The 20,771-nt window shown below is 37.3% G+C and overlaps 1 protein-coding gene across 1 annotated transcript in view; it reads right to left on the reverse strand.

The window, feature by feature from the left end:
* Positions 1–20,771, reverse strand: part of TRHDE (thyrotropin releasing hormone degrading enzyme) — a 326,844-nt gene that overhangs the window by 303,059 nt on the left and 3,014 nt on the right. Inside the window, exon 2 of the mRNA XM_087814534.1 lies at positions 11,127–11,400. Coding sequence (XP_087670660.1) covers positions 11,127–11,400 — 274 coding nt within the window. The remainder of the gene's footprint in view (positions 1–11,126; positions 11,401–20,771) is intronic.

The raw sequence follows: 20,771 nt of genomic DNA on the forward strand, positions 1-20,771 counted from the left end.
TCAGAAATGGAAGTCAAGAAACATTAGTAGGTGGCAGTGGCTGAGGACACACAGTACCATCAGCACTTGTGATGTCTGCTTCCACTCTGATTATTCAATTTTATTTATCCAACTGAACACAAAGAATTTTCATGAATAATATTCAATTCTCCGGCAAAGAATCTTTCTCTTTGTTTCCTGCAAGTCCCATCTCCAGAAATATTAATATATCTCAACCAAATATCCTCGTTAGTCTTCCTGAAATTTGCCGTCAAATCCTAGAAGAATCATTTGAATCTGAGTAACATCAACCCTTAGACTATGGTTTGCTTCATCATTTGTTCTATATCATGGTTACCCACAGATTTTTCCCTGGACTGATGCACATTTTGTGTCTGAGGCTAGATGCAAAAGATCGGCTACTTTTTTTCATGTCAGCCGCAATCAAAGCAACTCCACTTGTTTGCCATACATCCACTGACTGCCTCTTCCTTGATCCTCAGGAAAGCTGAGCTACATCAGCATAGCTGCCTTAATCAAACAGGAAAACAGATCTAGTCAGGTAAGTAATAGAGAAAAGGTACTGAGTATTTTGGCAAATGTGATAAGACATTTTATATTATCCCCATTCTTCTTCAGAAAGCTCCTGATATGATCGGAAGCCTGCCCAAGTGGTTCTGTCTGCTTACACAATAAAATTAAAAGTCTTTATCATGACATACAAATCCCTTCCAGATCTGGACCTTACCCAAATCTCCAAACTCATCTTTTATCACTTCCCTCCTCAATATTACATAAGAATCTATCTCCTTTAAATTATAAAGGTTTGGCAAATCAGTCCTTTAAAGTAAAATCCTAAAGAACTAGAAGGAAAAAAGGGCAGAAAAAAATAATAATAATAAATCTAAAGTCAGAAAGGAAACAGTAAAAAAGGAAAAGCAAACCTTTTTAGATTTTCACATTATATACTATTCCTTTACTCTAAATATGCCACGACTATATCTAAGAGACGACTAGACTGATGGCCTCTACTATTTACCACCCAAAATCCCAGCAGGAAGGCTAAGGGAAAGATCACAGCCAGAATCATCTCCACTGCTCTACCAAGAGAGAAATGGACCAGGCTTGGCACCATACAATCCATCACACATATTATCAAGTATAAACATACTACAACCATGAATACTCTACATTGACTAAACTATTCTGTGTTGTAGGTTTGCTTCTTCCTTCCAGTTTTTCCCTTAGCTGCTATTAGCCTCGACTCTTAAACCTCAGGGCAGTTGATAAGTTGTGGATTATATAACAACATCCGTTATCATTCATCATGAATCCACTATCAGCCTCGGCCAGGCACCAGGGGATGGAGATTTGCTGAGGCTCACAGGCTTACACCAATGTCCCAATGGAAACATTAGGGCTGAGTAGGTCTACAAGCTCCTCCATTAACTAAATTTTGCCTACTCAGGCTTCCCTCTTCCACCGTTAACATGTCCCTCCAGACAACCATTCCACCTACTGTGTGACTAATCTTTATTATCAACAGCTCTTATCCCTTACACAATCCCGACGCCCGCCTCTTCTGTCCACATTCTAATCCTTGTTTAGACCAGCTCTCATCCACACTCAGAGCCAGAGAGAAAGGTGAGAACTTTCCTAGATCTGCCATTACTGCTTTCATACCACTGTCCCCCCACTTCCAAGCAAAAAAATCTCTCCTCTTTTGAAGTTCATGGCTTTCACTAATTCTCTTCCCCATCTAGGAGGACTTCAGGTGACACTCACACTTCAAGAGTCTGAAGCCTGGCTTATAGCTTCCTTACCCATCAGTATTCGTAAGAAGTTCCCTAAAACGTCTTTGAAGTTTGTTCTAATATGGGCTCACAGTTACCTTGTCTCTGCTCAATCCATGATTCTATCCTCAATCCCCTTTATTCATCCAACTTTGCAGTAACAGGCTTAGGATTCCTCCAACTCACCCTGAAATCTGAAATCTGAAATCCTCCTATCACAGGCCTTCTTTCCCCCTCATTCCTTTCATAACTCCAGGACTACCTTTTATTCTCATGGTGCGTTCTATTCTTCAACCATCCCAATCCTTTGTTCACGAATATCACTTCGATTTTGGGTTGACTTGCCTCTCTGGGTACCATGGGCTACAATTTCAACAAAACTTTGTCATTCTAGATGTCTTACCCACTTGACTGCTGACCATGGGTGCCTTGTCTCCCAAGTTTACCCCCACTCCCATATCTTCTGTCTTTAATCCTATTCCTAGGTTCTTAAAATGTGCAGGAAGGTCTAAATAACGTTGGACATTTCCCCAACAAAAACAAGCCATTAAACATCAGGTAGCCCTTGGCTACTGTCTGGAAACTTTCTGGTTCCCTTCTTATAGATTCAGCCCTCCTAAAGTGTGAAAATCACTTATAATAGTCTCTGCACAGATGTATTTTCTTATTCCTTCCCTGAACTAGCACTCTTAAAAACATAGTCTACGATCACTGTATCCATTTCTTCACTCTACACTCACTCCTTCACGGAACCTATCATCTCCATTCTGCCACACGAATGAAATTTAAGAAGGCTCATCAATTGTATTCTTCTTCTTTCTAACTTCTCAAACTTCTTGACTCCAATAAATCCCTGAACTGGCCACATTGCCTGCTGACAAGACCTCACTGGGTGATCCAAGCTTGGCTCAGGCATATCTCTCACGCTGAAGTGAGCTAAGTGCCGTAATCCCAAGACCACCATGCACACGGCAGCAGACCACCCAACCAGCTCAGGCCCACCTAGCTGACAAGCCAGCTATCACAGCTCACCAAAAACACAGAGACTTTGCTTTACTGATGGAGAACAGAAACAATCCCTGATCTTTCAGTTTATAAGAACCACCCATTTCTCCTCCTTTATGCTAGATTCTCCAGAGCCTGGACTCTGCCCTGAATTCAGTTCCTTGTTTGGCAGGAAAACTTTTCCCCTCAGTACTCAACTCTCTTTTCACCTACATCTTCCACCAGAATGTCTTAAAGTGGTAATGTCTGTATTACAACATTTATTATTGGTAGTTCAAGATTGGTCAAAAGTACTTATCAATTTTCATGCCCTATATATTAACCTAACCAGAAGTTTTAGAAACCACCAACATCGGGGTCTCTCTGAAGAGAACTCATTTAGATGTTCAATGGACTTTCACTGAGTACCTACCATTGCCTAGTACAAAAGGAACTGCTGGTCTTAAAAGATGAACAAGACAGTTTGCCTGCATTCAAAGTGTTCACAGTCTAGCCGAGCAACAAGGCCAGGAAGAAAAGACTATGAACCGCGAGATAATGACTATGAGGGATGATGGCACACGGTATTCTAAGAGTAGAGAGAAGGCAGATGACTAACTCTTCCTGGGGGAGTCAGGAACCCTCTACTTGTATTCCGAATAGCTTTTAATCTACTCTTTTGTTACTATTTTCTTTCACTGTGGGCCATTATTATATTTGTACTGCAATCTGACCAGAATGTCTAATGACAAAAAGACTCCTATTATTAACATGGGTATTTATAAATTAGAATATATGCTTATAGTACATTAACCCACAGTCCTCTACTTCTCTTGTTAAAATGAGGCTTAAATTTCATTTTCAGTAGGAAACTACACAGAATACGTGTTTTAATACACATACATGTTTTAAATGTGTATACATAGTATCATCACTAGAATCCTGAGCCTCAGAAATGTTCATCACGTATATGTGTGTGTGTACTTTCCTGAGTGTAGGTTTACGTATATGCATATACACCACCACAGTAAATTTTCTGCATTTTTCCCATGGTAGTCAGTTCACACAATAAAGCTAAATATCCATCTGGGGCACTTGTAGTATATTTTTTCCAGCATTCCTTGTCTAGAAACTCCTTTTTTTTTTTTGCCACACTCTCCCATCTACAGATGAAGCAGAAGATGCCACGTTCCTATTACATGACTCCACATGTGCATCCTCTAGTCACAGTGACCAGAGATGATCCTGTGATGCAAGCAAGGGCAACCAAGACGCTCCCTATATGTTTGGGAATTTATAAAGGTTCCTTTCCCTCTTGGGGCCTTCACTGCAACATGGAAAGCTTGACAACTTTTGGCAGCAATAGTCCACCATGTGAATTAAACAATAGAGGAAGCCTGTCCTTGGTGAGAGAGGAAAGCAAAGCAGAAGCAGCATGGACAAGGACCTGAACTAGGATTCCCAAGTTTCTCACAGTGCTCCAAGCCCCAAGTCCATCTCTGACCTGAGGTTCCTTGAGATACCCCAATAACTTTATAATAAATTTCCTTTTTTGCTTAAGCTCAAATTGAGATTTTGTAACTTGCTAATATAAAGAATGCTGACTAATGAAATTCTCTATAACCAGTTATAACAGTGTAGGTTGTATATCCAAGAGTTGGCCAAGGCAAATGAAAACCCTCATTGGTTGTGACAGCCAATTCATAATACACAGTGTATATGGAGAAAGGAAACTACAGAGCTGTTATTAACTTAAATCTCAAAGTCAATCTTGAGTCTTTGCTCTTTTGCTTCCTCACATTTACTTTTTCCTATCTTTTATCTCTCGCCAAATACTACCAATTCTTCCTTTAAAATGCCTTTCATATCTATACTATGTTATTCATTTAAATTACAACTACTCTAGTCCAGAGTTTCTTAGTCCAGAGTTTCTGGACCCCCTGCTTCCAGTCTCATGTCCATGTATTGTGCATGCTTTTCTCAGAAAGATTATAAAAATTATACATATCATGTCTCTAGCTTTTAAATTTCAGTGGCTCTTTTTGTTAACTGAACAAAATCTTAAAATTTAGCCAGGCATCAAGCTCTTTGACAATCTAGTTTCCATCTACCTTAAATAACACTACTCCCTTCTATGACTTCTGAATATCTAATCAAATTAATTGTCATCATCAAAGTCAGTACAATGTGTCAGACACTGTGTTTATGATTTTATAAACATAATTTTGTATACTACTTATAACAACTCTGTTGCTTTTCAAATGAGTTGTCAAATTCTTTGATACTATTACCATTGAAAGATGGTATCTATGTCCCCTCTGCTAGGATCGGTGCCAACCTACGTTTACAACTAACAGAATAACCTCAAAGTGACACTGTTTAACTTCTTAGGCTAAGTCAGAAAAGGTAATACAATGTCTACCTTGCTAAGAAAAAGAGAGAAAAAAGATGGTGACTAATACAATCTATGTAACCTTTTATAATGGAATAAATAGACAGTATAAATCTCTTGGTACACTCACCTTTGGAAGTCTGAATTACCAGGAAGAAGTCTGACAACATTAGGCAACCATGCTGCAAGGAAGCTCAAGCCACATGGAAAGACCGCTTATAAATGCTCCAGATGAGAGCTCAACTAAGGGCTGAGACAACAGCTAACACCAAGTAAAGATACTTAGTAATGAAGGCCCCAGATAATTCTGGCTCCTGGCTGTCAAATCACACCCACATATCAAGTCTACAGGTGTGACATTGTAGAGCAGACATCAGTCATTCCCTGCTCTGTACTGTTCGTACTACTGACCCACAGAATCTATAAGGAATGATTTCTTATTCAGCAATACCAACTAAAGCCAATTTTAGTACCTGAAAGTGGGGCATTACCATAACAAAGCCTCAAAACATGTGGCATTGGCTTTAGGACTAAACCGTGGGCAAAAGTTTGAAGACCCTTGAGAAGGTTATTAGCAAAAGATTTGTTGACCTCACAGAAGCTGTTGGTGAGGGCTTGAAGAATATTAAGGTGAAGAGTATTGGAAGCTAAAGGAAAGAGGACCTTTGTGGTGTAATGGAAGAAAGTTTGGCAACACTGTTGCCTCTGGTATCATGGAAAATGAGAACTATCTACTGAACTATATTTTCTAGATAAGATTTCCAGGCGTAACACTCAAAGTACCACCTGCTTCCACTCACTGGCCATAAAAATTGCAAAAAAGGAGAGAAGAGCTTAAGAACAAAATGTCCAGTTTCCAAGCAAAATTTCAAAATAAAAATCAGGACTTGCTGAGCTTGAAATTAAAACTCTCTCTTCATCACAGCCTCTCCAGATGGCAAAAGTAGGAAACAGCCCCAGGGATAAAAATACACGTCACTGTCAGGAAAACATGGTCTAAAGATGAAACCAAGAATATGACTTCAGAAACGAAGACTTCAGACACTCTTAAAATGATGCCTCATAGACCTTTGGAAAACCCCAAAGGTTTTCTGAGGATCTTAAAGGTATGCCTCAAAACCTTCTCTGTTAAATTATAAAGCATCTAAGAATGTTAAGGGTAAAAGCCTCAAGGTAGACAAAGGCTCATCTTAAAGAGACTTGTGGATATAGTTTTGTGTAATGGAATGGATATAACTTGATGCATAAAAAGCCAACATTTTTTATATAATTATAAATTATATTAAACCATATCTGCTTAGACTTAAAGCCACAGAACCAATAAAAAAGAAAAATAAGTCTTTGGACACACAACTTTTTACTGGTAGAAAGCAAGCTCAGGAGGCTGTTCAATTGCAAACACAAACTTCTTTTTAGTTGGTGGAGAAAAGTTGCTTTACAAGGCAAAACTAAGAGCCCAAAGGGTGGGGCCAAGCTCCAGAAAGAACAATTCATAGGAAGCAGCCATGAGCCATAAATAAGGAATTGCCAACATATGCCCAGTTGGATTTCAAAATTGCTATGGGCCAGAAACTGTCCTCTCATTCTCTCTATTCTTGACTGAAAAGGTCTATTGCAATCATTATATTCTCATCTTAACATTGTGTCTTGGGGTGGGGGGTGGGAGTGGGGCTAGATCATTTGTCTCTTTAGTTAAGTCATCAGGAAGAGACAAACCATGCCTAAGAAACAAATCCCAAGTAGTCTCATCTCCACTCAGATCTAAACTAGATTGTAAGATCCTTGACCTCAAACTTGAGTCTGATGCTATAATGAATCAGACTTATTGGTGAGTGCATTTTGTATGTGTAATGAATGTAAATAATTTGTGGCCAGAGAGCAGACTGTATTGATTTTAAAACAAGTCCACAAATTCTTTGACACTCCCCATCAAGAGGTTGGATCTATGCTCTTAGTGACTTACTTGTAACCTTTAAAAATCAGTAAAAGGGATGCTGTGGATAATTCAGCAAAGGTCATGTAGCTTCTACTTAGTTCTTTTGGGACATTCGCCTTTGGAGCTACTTCACCATGTAAGAAATCCAACCACCCTAAGGCCACCATGTTTTGAGCAAGCCCAGGTTATGTGTAAAGGCCACATATAAATGCTATGACCAACAGGCCCAGCTGACATTGCAAAAGATTGGCAGAACAACCACCAGACACTTAGTGAAGACTGGCCAGGTGATTCTGGTCTCTAGTTATCGAGTCACCCTTAATCATCAAGTCTCCCCAGCTGAGGGCCCTGACATCACTGATAAGAGACACTGTGCCCTTCCAAATTCGTGACCCACTGAAACTTTTAGCATATTAAATGGTTGCTTTATGCACTAAATTCCGGAGTTTGTTATGCCATGATAGTAACAAGAACAATATTATAAAGGAAGAATTTATATTTTCAGTTCTCAAACAAGAAAACCAGGATAAAGAGGTTAAGTAATTAACCAATGTCATAGAGAAGCAAAGCAAAAATTCTAAAACAAACTTATCCAATTCTAAAATCCATGTTTATAACTATAAAGTTGCATATTTCCCATATATAATCCCTGTCTCTTTGTTTTTTCTTAATACATCCCCTGTCAAGGATTATATGCTCACATTCATCCGCTTCTCTAAGACCAAATCATCATTCAGGGCCATATTCAATCCTATCTCCCCCATGAAGAACATACCTAGATTCCAACCATTAGCAAGTTCTCTCTCTTCAAAACTGTCTTTAACTTATTTTCTACAACTTTAATTTGACAATTATTGAATGCTAGTAACACTAATTCACAGTTAGTGAATTCATTGCTTTTCCAATGCACATTTCTTGCCTACCTTCTTGAATTATGTCCTTAGACAAGGGTTGAAAATCCAAACGTCTACAGAATGAAATCAGGAAATATACATGGACTAGATGCAAAAGTACAAAAGTGGTCTTGATTAAGTTGTACTGGGAAGCAAATGCCCCATGTAAATGGGTCAACCACACTCACCTTCAGCATGCATATATCACCCCCTGACATATGATGCTTTGTTTATTGTCACTGTATTCTCATTAAGATGTAAGTTTCTTGAGAGTAGAAACCTTGTCTACTTTGTTCACTTCTATATCAGCAGAGCTTAGAACAATACCTGACACTCAGTCAATAAATATCTGTTGAAGGAATAAATGAATTAATAAATGCTAACAAGCTGTAATGTGGGCCCAATAATCTTTCCATATTTTTCAAGAGAAGCCAGAAATAAATAATTTTATGTGCAATTTCCCAATTTCTAAATGTTGTCAGCTAATGATAAAAATGTGAAGCCATGTTAGGGATGGGTAAACAAAACACGTCTGCAGGCTTAGATTCAATCTGAAAGCTGCATTTGCAATCTCTATACTAGAGGGATCATAGGCTGTTTTTTATCTTTCTAATTTCTTAAGATAGTGCCTTGTGGAGTGTAGATAACTTGATAAGCAAATAATGATGAGGCTTCAAATATGCACACTTGAGGCACTGCTACAATTCAGCTATGTATTATTAAGATGCCACTCAAGTTGCTCTCTCATGTCCTGAAGGAAACTGCTTCAGCTTCTGATCCACAATGACCTCCTGGACCTCACATAGCCATCCCACTTCCAAGATTTTAAAACTAAACTTCCACTCCTTCTAGCTGTTAAGGGTTGAGAAATGTCATTCCCATGGGCTCCCAGTAATAAAGAGGAAAGGCAGTGGAAAGAAAATAGATTGGATTTCCAAGGGGTGACAGAAAAAGAGAACTAGGTTTTAAACCATATTTCCACAGTTGATAAAGTAAGGGCTCCCACTGGCAATTTTGTTTTCCTTTTTACACTTCTTAGTATTTTTAGATTATGCAATCCAAAATTTTATTTCAGCTGACCTTTCAGTGTTCTCTAGTAGCATGTTTTATCTTTCCTACATAAAAATTATTAAGGAAGACTTTTTAAATGTTTACTAATTACTTAACTCTAATACAGAGTCACATTTAAATAATTAGAGTGTGTGGGTCATTTAAACATGGGTCACTTAGCAGCGAGCATAATTGTGAAGGGCTGAGAGCACTTTCAAGAAAACATACTTGGGAAAAACATTTCACCTGTGCCACTAGCTGACCCAAGGCAAGTCAATCATCATCTTCGGGAGACGTAAAAGGAAATTAGATGTCTTGATGTTCCTTTTCTGTGTGTGGTCCAATGTGTACAGCCTTTAAATATTCAGACATCACAAACATCAGAGGAATTCAACTTATCAAATGAATATAAGTCCAAGAGAGTAAAATGTCATCCAGCCCTCTGTAGCCAGCATTTAGAAGGTTATTTTGATGATTATGCAGATGAACTCACTGTATACAGTTCTTCAATAATGGCATGAATTTTGTATGCGGGCAGATTTTATTTTTTAAAATAGGCTCCACAGTGATTTAAATTGAAACTAACAGTGAGAAAAATTTATTTAGCCAAACCTATATTTCAAAATTTAGGTTGTTATAGAATTGTGAACTTCCTACAGAATAAAAATATAGATTTCTATTCACTTATTTTGTTATGTTCAAGCAACACTGAATATGATGGCCACTGGATGGGGAGAATCATTACTTGAGTTCAGCTATAAACACACAGGTGACATGGTGAGACAGAGCTCCTAGGGCACAGGGTGGAAAAGCCTAAAATTTGAAATCAGACCAACAGAAGTTTCACTCGCCACTCCACCACCTACTTGGTTTGTAACCCTTGGAAAATTACTTAATTTCTTTAAGCCTCAATTTACTCATTTGGAAAAATGGAATCATAATACCTTGCTTTAGGATTTATATGAAAATTAAAACAAATGTGTATTTAGAGTGTAAGTCACTGAAATGAGGAGGAAGTTGTTAACTCAGCATGGCTGACCTGGTCTCAGTAATTGAATGCAGTAAGAAGCAAAAAATGCCTAGAACACTATGGTGTCCCAAACAGTAGTGTCATAGAGAGTCCAATTGATTCTTATGATAAATATAATACAGACAGTAATTCTCCAGGCTTTCTATATACTACCCTTCCTTGTGAACATATTTTTATACATTTTGGTGCTATGAGCTAAAAGAAGCTTGATACCATACAAAAACTCTAGCACACTGGCAGAACTTATATACGAAAATGTTCACTGGAGCATTGCTGTTAGTCACTGAAAATCAGAAATCTTAGAATGTTCATCTATAAGAAAATGACAAATTTTGATGTATTTATTCAACCATTCTATTCAGATAAACCACAAAAACATAATCTTAAGCAAAAACTAAAATGAAATGAAACTAAGCTGCAGAAGGATGCCTATAATAATAAACCACTTGTATGATATGTTAAAGCTTGACATGTATTGTAAATGGATATATACATACTTAATAATTACATAGTAATATACATGAATAGGGCAAACACCAAATTCAGTAGAGTGATTATCTCTAAGGAAGGAAGCAAGAGATGAGATCAGGTAGGGGCGCAGGGAGAGCTTCAACTCCATCCAATATGCTTTACTTCTTCAAAAACGTATTAGACTGAAGCAAAGACAGTAAATGTTTAGATTCTATAGAGCTCGCTCGTGGGTATACGGAGCATATTATGTTACTCTCCACATTTTCTGTATATTTGAAATATTTCACAATAAAAAGAAGCAGCTTTCCCAGTCATACAAATATTTCCCAAACAAACAGCCGAGTATGGAGAGACAGGAGACGAAGAGGGCCCGGGATGACAGGGGAAGGGGGGAGCAGAGCCTAAGCGGGCTGGGTAGAGCAGAGACATTCCTCTCCTACTCTGAGATGGGAAAGATCATTTTTCTCCCATGGGTTAAGGAAAGAATTCAGCCATATAAATGTGAAGAGAATAGGAGTAATTCATTGTTAATCCAGAAATCAGATTACTTTACAGAGCGTACATACTCCAAAGACATCATTAAGTTTAAAATACTTACTACAACACCGCTCTTGGTGATAGTTTCTCTGTATGTGAAGTTGCAGATAGCCCAGGCTAAGTAATATGTGGACATGAGAGGGGTCTGTGAAAAGTGATCCGTAACCCATCCATCTTCCTCAAACACAGATGTTTCCACAGGCATGTTAGATAAAGATAAGTAGGTTGCTTGATGCTTGATGCTGATTTTAAACGTTGCCTTGTAGATGGGCTCATCAAAACAAGGAAATGCCTTTCTGGCATGTGTAGGAGAAAACTGAGTAACACCAAGGAATCTGGAAAAAAGAAAATGACATTCCCAATTACACTTAGGGCTTGAGTTATGACCACATTTCATGCTTCTACTGATATACTTTTGCCCAATTGCAAGATACTTTTCTGAACCAAACTTAAGTTCATTAAAACACAATACACATATTTCCCCAACAATAAAAGTTCTTTGGGGAAGTTTTTTGTCTCAAAGTAAATTCTCTATACCCAAAGCAGTACCTGTTAGACAAAACATCATAGTCTGCAGAAAAACAACTCATTGGCATCACACTGGCAAACACTGGAAAATAATAATCCTCTTTTTTGGCATGCCTCCCTCTCCTCCATGAAGCTATACAACATTGAAAGTCAGTGAAACTAAAATCCAGAAGTTGTCATCAGATACATATAGGACATAGACCTTCACTGGGAAACATCTGTGCCCTCAAATTTCATCAAGACATGACCTGATTTTATTAAGAAACCTGACAGAACTTGGTCTGAACTCTGACTCTACAACCTTCTAAGCCATATCATGCTGTAACAATTACTAAATTTCCCTCAGGTGCAGTTGTTCATTCCTTAAAATAAAATAATCTTGCTCGACTCGGAAAGGAAGCTTTTGTAAAGCTTGGCGGGGGGGGGGGGGGGGGGGAGGGAGGGGGGGGGATGGAAAGCACCTCTCACAGCGAATAGGTGAATAGCACCCAGCAGGCAGTTAATAAATAGCAGCCAGTCAAAAACCAGCAGCCACCGATTGACGTTATCTTCAAACTTTCTTTGAGCGCTGTAACATATGTCTACACTGAGTAATCTAGGCACTATTGGTTTTTAGTACTCATAATATATATTTATAATATTATGGCATGTTAATATAATAAATATTTATATAATAAACCTGTCAATGTGTGTATATGTACATATATAAATGTACATATAAAATATATTTAATGCCTTCAAGTTTTCAGATCAAGCTGCAAAGTTGCTTATTAAAATGCTAACTAGAAACAACTTGTTTTCACAGTTTAGGATTACAAATGAAAATGCTCATATTAAGTACTTTAAGAAGGACACTATTAACTTAAAGAAGGTCATTATTTATGAAAACATTCATGACAAAAGTTAATTAAACCTTTTTAACAATGCTAGTTGCAAAACTTGATATAAGGCAACTCAATATCAGACTCTGTAAAACATTACCGAGTTCTAAAGTTATGTCTTTAAATAGCTGTTTCTCCCGTAAGTACTTCTGCCACCTCTCCCTTCTCCATTATCCTAGGTATACATGGTTAAAATAACAAGGCACACTTCCCCACCAAGACTGAACTTGGCCTCAAAATTATTCTCAGCACAGCACTTCAGGCAGCAACTACCAATCAATAGGGGTTGATGTGTGTATTGAATCTTATTGGCTATCCTTGGCTCAAACCATGAGGTGCAAATGTTTAGACCATTTTTAAATTATGAAGCTTACATTTATCATTGATGGCTTACCTTTTTGAAGCTTAGTTTTGAAATAGAGAAAAATAAGACATTTTTAAGATTAATTGTATACTGATTCTCAGAGAAAGAGTTTTTGGAAGTTACATTGGAAATACTACAGGGCTGCTACATACCAGCCTTGGCTAAATCACTTAATTGCCTGAACCTATTTTTTCATTAGTAGAAGAAAAACAATAATGTTTTCTAGGTCTTCCTTACAAAACTTTTGAGATGATAAAATGAGATAATATATGGAAAAGAAGTTTTTAAGTATAAATCTTCTGAAAAATTTAAGGTTAAAGTTGGAAGCAACCTTAGAAACAAACTGTCCAACTCTCATAAATTTCTAAAATGAAAAAGTAGTTCCATAGGGTTAAGTGATTTGTCTAAAGTTACACAGGCAATTATGCAAAGCTGGGTTTAGAATTCACATTTTCTATATCTGAATAAGAAGTAATTATATTTCAAAAACAGTAAAATTAATCTTTAGCCATAATTTATAAACAATGTTTTAATTCAATTGTTGGTAATAAAAGTTCTTTCTAAATTTGCCAGAATCATGGAAATACTTTTCTCTATTATTTTTACTGATAACAATATAATTTTTGCTTAATTAAATGTAAGTACCTTTTAGTTTAAATGCACCCATTTACTACTTTCTTATACATTTGTCTTATATAATGTTCTTGAATCTTATCTTTCAATCTTGTTAACTAAAATGTCCACTGAGCTTGATATTTCTCTACTGAATATTTCTCTATTTAAAAGACATCTATGAGATTTCATATGTGAAAAAAAGTGTTCCTTTTTAACTTTAAAGTATCTGAGAACTCCAATTCCAGTCACTGAACAATTAGATATTATCAGCTATATGCGAGCTCTTCATTATTAAGAACATGGTAAGATTTTTTTAAAGATATAATCGTTTTGCCCTTAAGTTCTTTGCAGTTTAATTGAAAAGAATATCTATATTTATATATTCTAATACTAACAATACTAGGGGAAAAGTTCTACAAGAGTTCAACAGGGTGGTTGAAATTAGAATGTATTAGTCTTTATATAAATGTCAAAGGTGTCTTTGGCATTAAGTAATTAATGGGTAGGAATTTATTAGCTATAGAGATTCTAAATACCTTTGGGCTAATGAGAAATTAATAAACGAAATATATATGCAAAAGAATCACATCGTGCAGTCTCTTTTTGCCTTATGTAGTAAGTAAATACGTTAGTACAGCTAGAAATGTAAATAACTGATTCTTAGGGTTGAAAGGAACTGGAGAAATCATTTAGTGACTCTTTCTGCAATTAATATTCTAAATGAATTCATACATAGAGTATATATCTATGCACAGAGGGCCAACATATATTCTGATAATGTCTAAATGAGAAAATACCAATTTCACAGTCTGGCACCTAAGGATGATTGCAATTGAATTTCAATTCAGTACTTAGGAAATCAAAAAAAGTCCCTTGGTAAAGAAGAGCAGTAGGACTAGATTACAGTTACGGTCTTTTCCAAGCTTGAGATCCTATAACTGAACAAAAATCGGAACTAAAATATTCCCTGAATTTGATGAGGTTAATTACACTACCACTAAGTAGCTTTTTACTATAAGTTCTATAATGCATGTGCCTCTCTCAATCATTCTTTGAGTGTTTAATACTGAGGAGAAAAAAATATCTTTGCATCCTTCCCTTAAGGAGTTTATACTCTAAATAAAAGAAGTTAAGTATATACCTAAACAGGCATCATACAAAAAGCCATTACAAAGAGGGAAAATGTGGGAAGAAATTACGTTATCTATCCTGCAGCAGGGTTTTCCAGTATCGGTAGCACTACATTTTAGGTCGGGGATGTTCATTGTCCGGGGCTGGCCTGTCTACTGCAGGATGTTCAGCAGCAGCGTCCCTGCCTCTACCACTAGGTGCCAGTAGCACCCCCTCTCCCCAGCTGTGACAACCAAAATGTTTCAAAACTGCAAATGTCCCCTGGGGGACAAAACTGACCCAACTGAGAGCTACCGGCCTTAAGAACTGAAGGAAGCATAAGAATTGGTCTTGAAGCCTGGCTAGTATTTTAAGGGCCAGAGACAGATGGAGAAGTGAGCAAGCTGACTCTGGGTAGCACAGAAATACGCCTTTAAGGAAGCTTTGACTCACTTATTAAGTGTCTACTCTCTTACAGATTCTGGTGTTATCAGATCTCAGCATTGCCAGTTCATCTCTAAGACCTCTCTCACCCTTGATACTCTCTAACAAAGAGGTCTAATTTCAAATTCAGTGCCCAACAGTGCTTGTTGGGTTTCAAAAATACAATTTTGTCTTCACTGCATATATTTTAAGAAGACTTCTTTTCTGCTTACTGGCATTAAAAACATCAAAGAGGCTCTAGAAAAGGTGATGTGGGATAGAAAATAATGAGTTTGGATTTGAGTAAATTTTAAGTGAGTCTGAGGTAATAAATAGCAAGACACCAGGTAAAAGAAATACCAAAAAAAATTAAAAATAGAAAACATTTTAATATATCATATGGATATGAAATACATATATAAATAAAACAAAAAGTAAAATAAAACAGGAGGCAGAAGTTAATGGGGAAAAGCATATCGCTGTCTGTTTTTTTTTCTTGCTTTCTAAAACAGAATCATTTTTTATCTTTTAATGAATCCCTCTATGACCATAAAAAAAATTCCACTTCCAAATGTGACATTCTGAAAGTCATTCCAAGGATGTCACTTTAGCATAACTAAGAAAAAAATGAATAATATACCTGTATTTTAATTCTCTTCTATCTAAAATAAATTACTTGATTTCTTAACAACTTGTCTATTTGACATTTTGGATGAGCTAAGGAGAGCTTAAAGCTCTCTGTTGCCTCTGAAGGATATAGAGAATTGATTTCTTCTTATTTCTGCGGAAGTTCACCAGGCAAGCTACTTGTGTCAGGTCATTATGATAAGATTCAGCAGAAGTAATGCATTAATGTTGGCTGATATTGCCAAGAAATTACAGAATGTGATACAAAACAATTTCTGTTCCATTATTTTCACTTTGCTTTTCGTAAAGTTAAAATATGCAAAGGAAACAAACATTTGCATAGCACTGTTCGTATTAAAAATTGATTCATGACTTTTCACCATGGAACCCACCAAACCCAAGAGAACCTCACAAACAGCGCAGCGTATTTCAGAGGTTTCCGTTTTGGCCACTTCTATGCATACCACACATACAGCGCAGTGAAAAATGGTCTTTGAACATGCTTCTGTTGAAACTGCAAATTGCCTAGCATTGTCATAGTTTAAGATTGGTAATAAAAAACTCCCAACATCTAAAGAAAAGTTCTAATGGGCCATCTAGTTACTATTCAACTGTTTATAGTAAATGGGCTGTTACAAGGTCATGGAAGTTACACATGTCCCATTTCAAGTTAAGGCTGTTAATCAAAATGCAAATTATTACTCAATGAGAAAACATTTTAAGTCAAAAAGCGTATTGTTTAGACTGTGTGTTTTTATGTACTTCAATGAGTCATTAAACCTCTGCCATTTCAGAAGAGAAGTACTCCTGCTGAATATTCAGGGCTATAAGCAAGCGTGTAGTCTATTTTTTTAAATAACCATTCTAGTAAACTAAAAACATAATGCAATAATGCCAGCAATATGTATGTAGGAAGTGGTGCATGTGTGAATAATCGTGTTATAAAAACAGAGCATAATATTCATAATTGTTTTCCTATTTATGTACTAAATACTCTTATCAAAAATGAGTACTGAGCATTTGATCACCATTGATGAAGAGTATTATGAATATATAACATTATTGTTCTGGGCCATAATGTTAGGTTTTCATGAGAATAAATAAACGAGTGTCTGAGACTCATTTGTTTAATATTGGAAGGAGGCAAAGCCTGATGTAAGGATTATAAAGTACTGCTACTGTCAGAATGCCAATAAAGTCTTGAGAACAATATCGAATGACTGATGTGCCTTTCCCTTGGCACTCAGGATTTTTCTGTCTGCTGTCCTGACTTCCAGTGACAAGGGGAGCACTCTCCTGGCCCTTGAGCCGCTGGTTTCTGCTCTTCTCACTGCTGATAGAGAGAAGTGCCATAATCCGAGAGCCGTGCATGCCTTATGTTTCCCACACTCCTCCTGCTCCCTCAACCTTCTCCATGTCTCAGGGCCTGAACCAAGCATGGGGCTTGTCGAGCTGTAAAATACCACAGCCTTTCTCTTCACTCTCTTCTTCATGGCGAAGGGGCTCTGCTCCTTCCTCTCCCTGTCTTTTGAACTCTGCTTGGGCGGCATAACAAACAGTGGTAGGAGGAATGTCCACAGTGACCAGTTCCCCACCGTCTCGCTACTAGGGGGAAAACCCAAGGCAATACATTGACCCTAATCAACCTACTACCAGCCCAAGTAGCAGCCCTCTCTCCAGCCATAGAATAATAAAATATTAATACCCACCAAAGTACTTTCCAATTACTGGACTCTATTTTTAATGCCTTATTTCTTAACACATGTAATCCTTACAATAACCCTATGAAACAGGTTGTCATTATCACCATTTTCTAGTTGAGGATACCAGACCCGTAACAATTAGGAAAGGCAAGGTCATAAAGCTAACTAGTGGCAGAATCAGAACACGAACCCAGGCAGTTGGTTCCAGAGTCCCAGAACACACTAAACAAGCACACATGTTTAAATCCAGCAAACAGAAGTGGCTTGAACATATTATTAAAAGGGGTAAAAAGGAACCAAGAGCAGTAATTTTGAAACTCCATTCTTTGTTCAACCTCTGATTTTTTATTTATTTACTCTTTTTTTTTTTTTTTTTTTTTTTTTTGAGAAAAGATCTCAATAATTAAACTAAAACTTCAGCATGCAAGTCAACAAAGGTCTGCACCGGGAACAATGAATTAACCCCTGTCTCTGTGCAACTAGTACCAGAGCTCCTTAAACCCGGGGCCGCTCAGGTAGTCAGAGGCTGAGAAGGCACTCCTGCAATCAGGTGCGCAGGAGGTGAGCCTGGGGCCCTTCACCCCACGTCAGCCCCCCCAATCTTGCCGTCTTATTCCACCCTCACAGCCCGGCCTCCATCATCTAGCTGTGCCTGTTTGTGAATCATTTCATATTGCCCCGGAAACTGAGAAAAGCAGGGAGAATTTTTTTTCATTTTTATATTCTCCCAAATTCTATGTAGTAAAAAATTCTGTCTGTTGGAGAAAGCATCCACTCTCTAGTGGCAAAAAGCAGGATTGCAAGGGACTTTGAAAAATTCTGGAGGAACCCAGGCACTATTGCAAACCTAAAAGGATGTAAAGGACAAGCAGAAAACTGAAAAGACAATGCTGGTAACGATGGTGCTGATTATTGCTGGGGCTGGGAGGATGACCATGGGGTGACAGAGGGTGTCCTTCCTTATAGACTATAAGGCATTTATGCATCAAAGGTAAATTATTTCTTACTCTCTTTATAACGTTCTCTAAAGTCATGCTTAAATAAGCAAATCTTATTCTTGTAATCTTGTCAACCAAATGTCACCATCTTCCAGCAAACCTAAGCTGTTGCCTGGTACTGTTTTGTCAAGCCCATCCACAGACACAGTAGCAAAATTTGGTTTAAGGAAATAAACATGTTGTGCAAACCAAGCAAATCAGGGAAACCCGTCACAGGTCCATCTTGGCTTGAAAGAGACCCAGAGCAAATAGGCCCTGTTTGGAGTTGCTTTGGATAAACAAAAATATGGGCAAACAAATTTAACTCTTTTAGAGAAACTATATGTTTTATTACTCTCCAGGGTGATCAAATCAGATGGCACCATGGAAAAAACATGGCAAGGCAAACACTAATTATATGGATTTTCCTCCCTGAGTCATTAAATGGTCAAAGCTTTATTATTATTATTATTATTATTATTTTCTAGATTTAGTTTAGTGGTGGCATTCTGAATTGTGACCAAAATCCAGCAGGATTAGACTCAGTTTGGCCATATGGTTATGTGCGCCTGACAGGAAAACAATGAGCTAAGTCCATTAAGGAATCATATTAAAAAGTGTTCACAGAAACAAATGATTCTCCCAGATTTTTCAATTCAGAGCCTTCTGTAGGGGGCAAAAAGCTACATACACCAACTTGTTCATGTAAAGCTATCTCCTCACCAGTGGCTAGGAGAAATGAAGTTTCTTTCAACATAAAAGCAATGTGGTAATTTTCTTGCTTTTATTAAATATCATGTTTATGAATTCATTCCAGAAAAAGAACAGGACATCCAACCAAGTACACTAATACCATAAAGATCAAATGTCTACCCATAAAATCTTCTGTGTTCTCCACAAGATTTTTGCAAAAGCATTTTTTGTGATTCTTTTTGAGAACTGCAATGTTATTTTCCCATTTTACTTGGAGATCAGTTTCTCTCTAAATAATCCTTGATAAAAATAAAAAAAAAGACCTATTTTTATTCTGTCTTCTGGCACTGTGGCATGTTATAGACCCAATCAAAGTTTGTCAAAGAAAAACAGTCTCCCTTTTGAAAGCGAATAAAATGTTCATTTACTTTGGGTAAATCTCCTCTTTCAACCTGACCATCTGGATCTAAATTAAGGTACCCAACTTTGAACATGGGTATGCTCACCATCTGGTTACCCCAAAGCGGCAATTACTACAGGTAAATGAACATTTTACCTAATCCTGAGCAAGTATATTCTACTGTAGAAGACTATGGCATAAATAAACACCCTTTTTATGTGCCTGCTACACACCCGCTTGACGAAAAGGTGTCTGTGTGTTCTGCCTAATGGAGATCACTTACTGCTGTGTGTAAACATTTCAAATTTAATGTATTTATTTGCAACATTCAACAAGTGATGAATTTTCCCTTTAGCCAAGTAACCAACAGAAAGTAGAGGATTTGCCTCAAGTGGAAGAACTTTAGGCTTCAATAGGGAGCTTGTCTTCCAACCTTTCTCTGCTGCAGTCTGGGAGCCAGGAAAGGTAAGTCTTCCTTGTAGGACAAAACCAGGCCCCCTTCCACACCTCGTGGGGGATGAAACCTTCGGGGCTCAAAGGTATATAGCACATGGTGAAATCTAATTCTCCTGCCCTCACCCAAATGGTGTCCCTCAGACCTCTGAGTAAGGAGTGAATCGAAAAATGAAATCGATTGTGATATTAACGAGTTGTTTCTACATAGGCTAAGTGGACTGAATTGTAGTATTATTCTTTCAAATATTTCAGGTTGCTCAGTATGACTCCCCATCGGCAGATTAAATATTTATTTTCATTACAGAAATTATCTGATAATTAAATTGGCAAAAATTATGACTAACTAAAGACCAAGATATTTCATCATTAATCAAACAAAAATTCTGGGTCTGCATCAGTGTCCTTTTGGAAAGTGTGTTTTAAAATGTTGATTTACGTTGCATTTTTGGTATAAAAACATCACCAATAAAAATCCAACCCTGGCTGAGTTCCTGATACTGGCATATTTTAAAATGCTCCAAGTGGCTATAGTAATAATGACCACACACCAAAAAAAGGTCTATATATATAATGTGGACATAATTGTGAAATAGTTCATTCGATTTCCTTTGCCTTATCAACTCCAGTAATTAATATCCAAGAAATTAAAATAGTCATTCTTGTATTCAAGGAGGGGTAGGGAGAGAAAAACAAGACCTTCTCTAAGATGCTGTTTAGAAATAAAACCACCCTGGAATCTTCAGAAACATGGAATTCCGCATTTCTATTGGGATGCAGGGTTTAGCCACAGATGCACTAGGCTAAACTTTCAACCAAGTTATTCATATCTTTGGAGAAACCTGAAGAAGGGAGTTTGAATCGGTTAAGGGTCAAGAAATCAGGGGTACAAGAAATCAGTTAAGGGGTCAAGCAGAAGCATCTGGTCTTTT

Source organism: Miniopterus natalensis, chromosome 2, assembly GCF_054644295.1.
Source record: "Miniopterus natalensis isolate mMinNat1 chromosome 2, mMinNat1.hap1, whole genome shotgun sequence".
Taxonomy (NCBI): Eukaryota; Metazoa; Chordata; class Mammalia; order Chiroptera; family Miniopteridae; genus Miniopterus; species Miniopterus natalensis.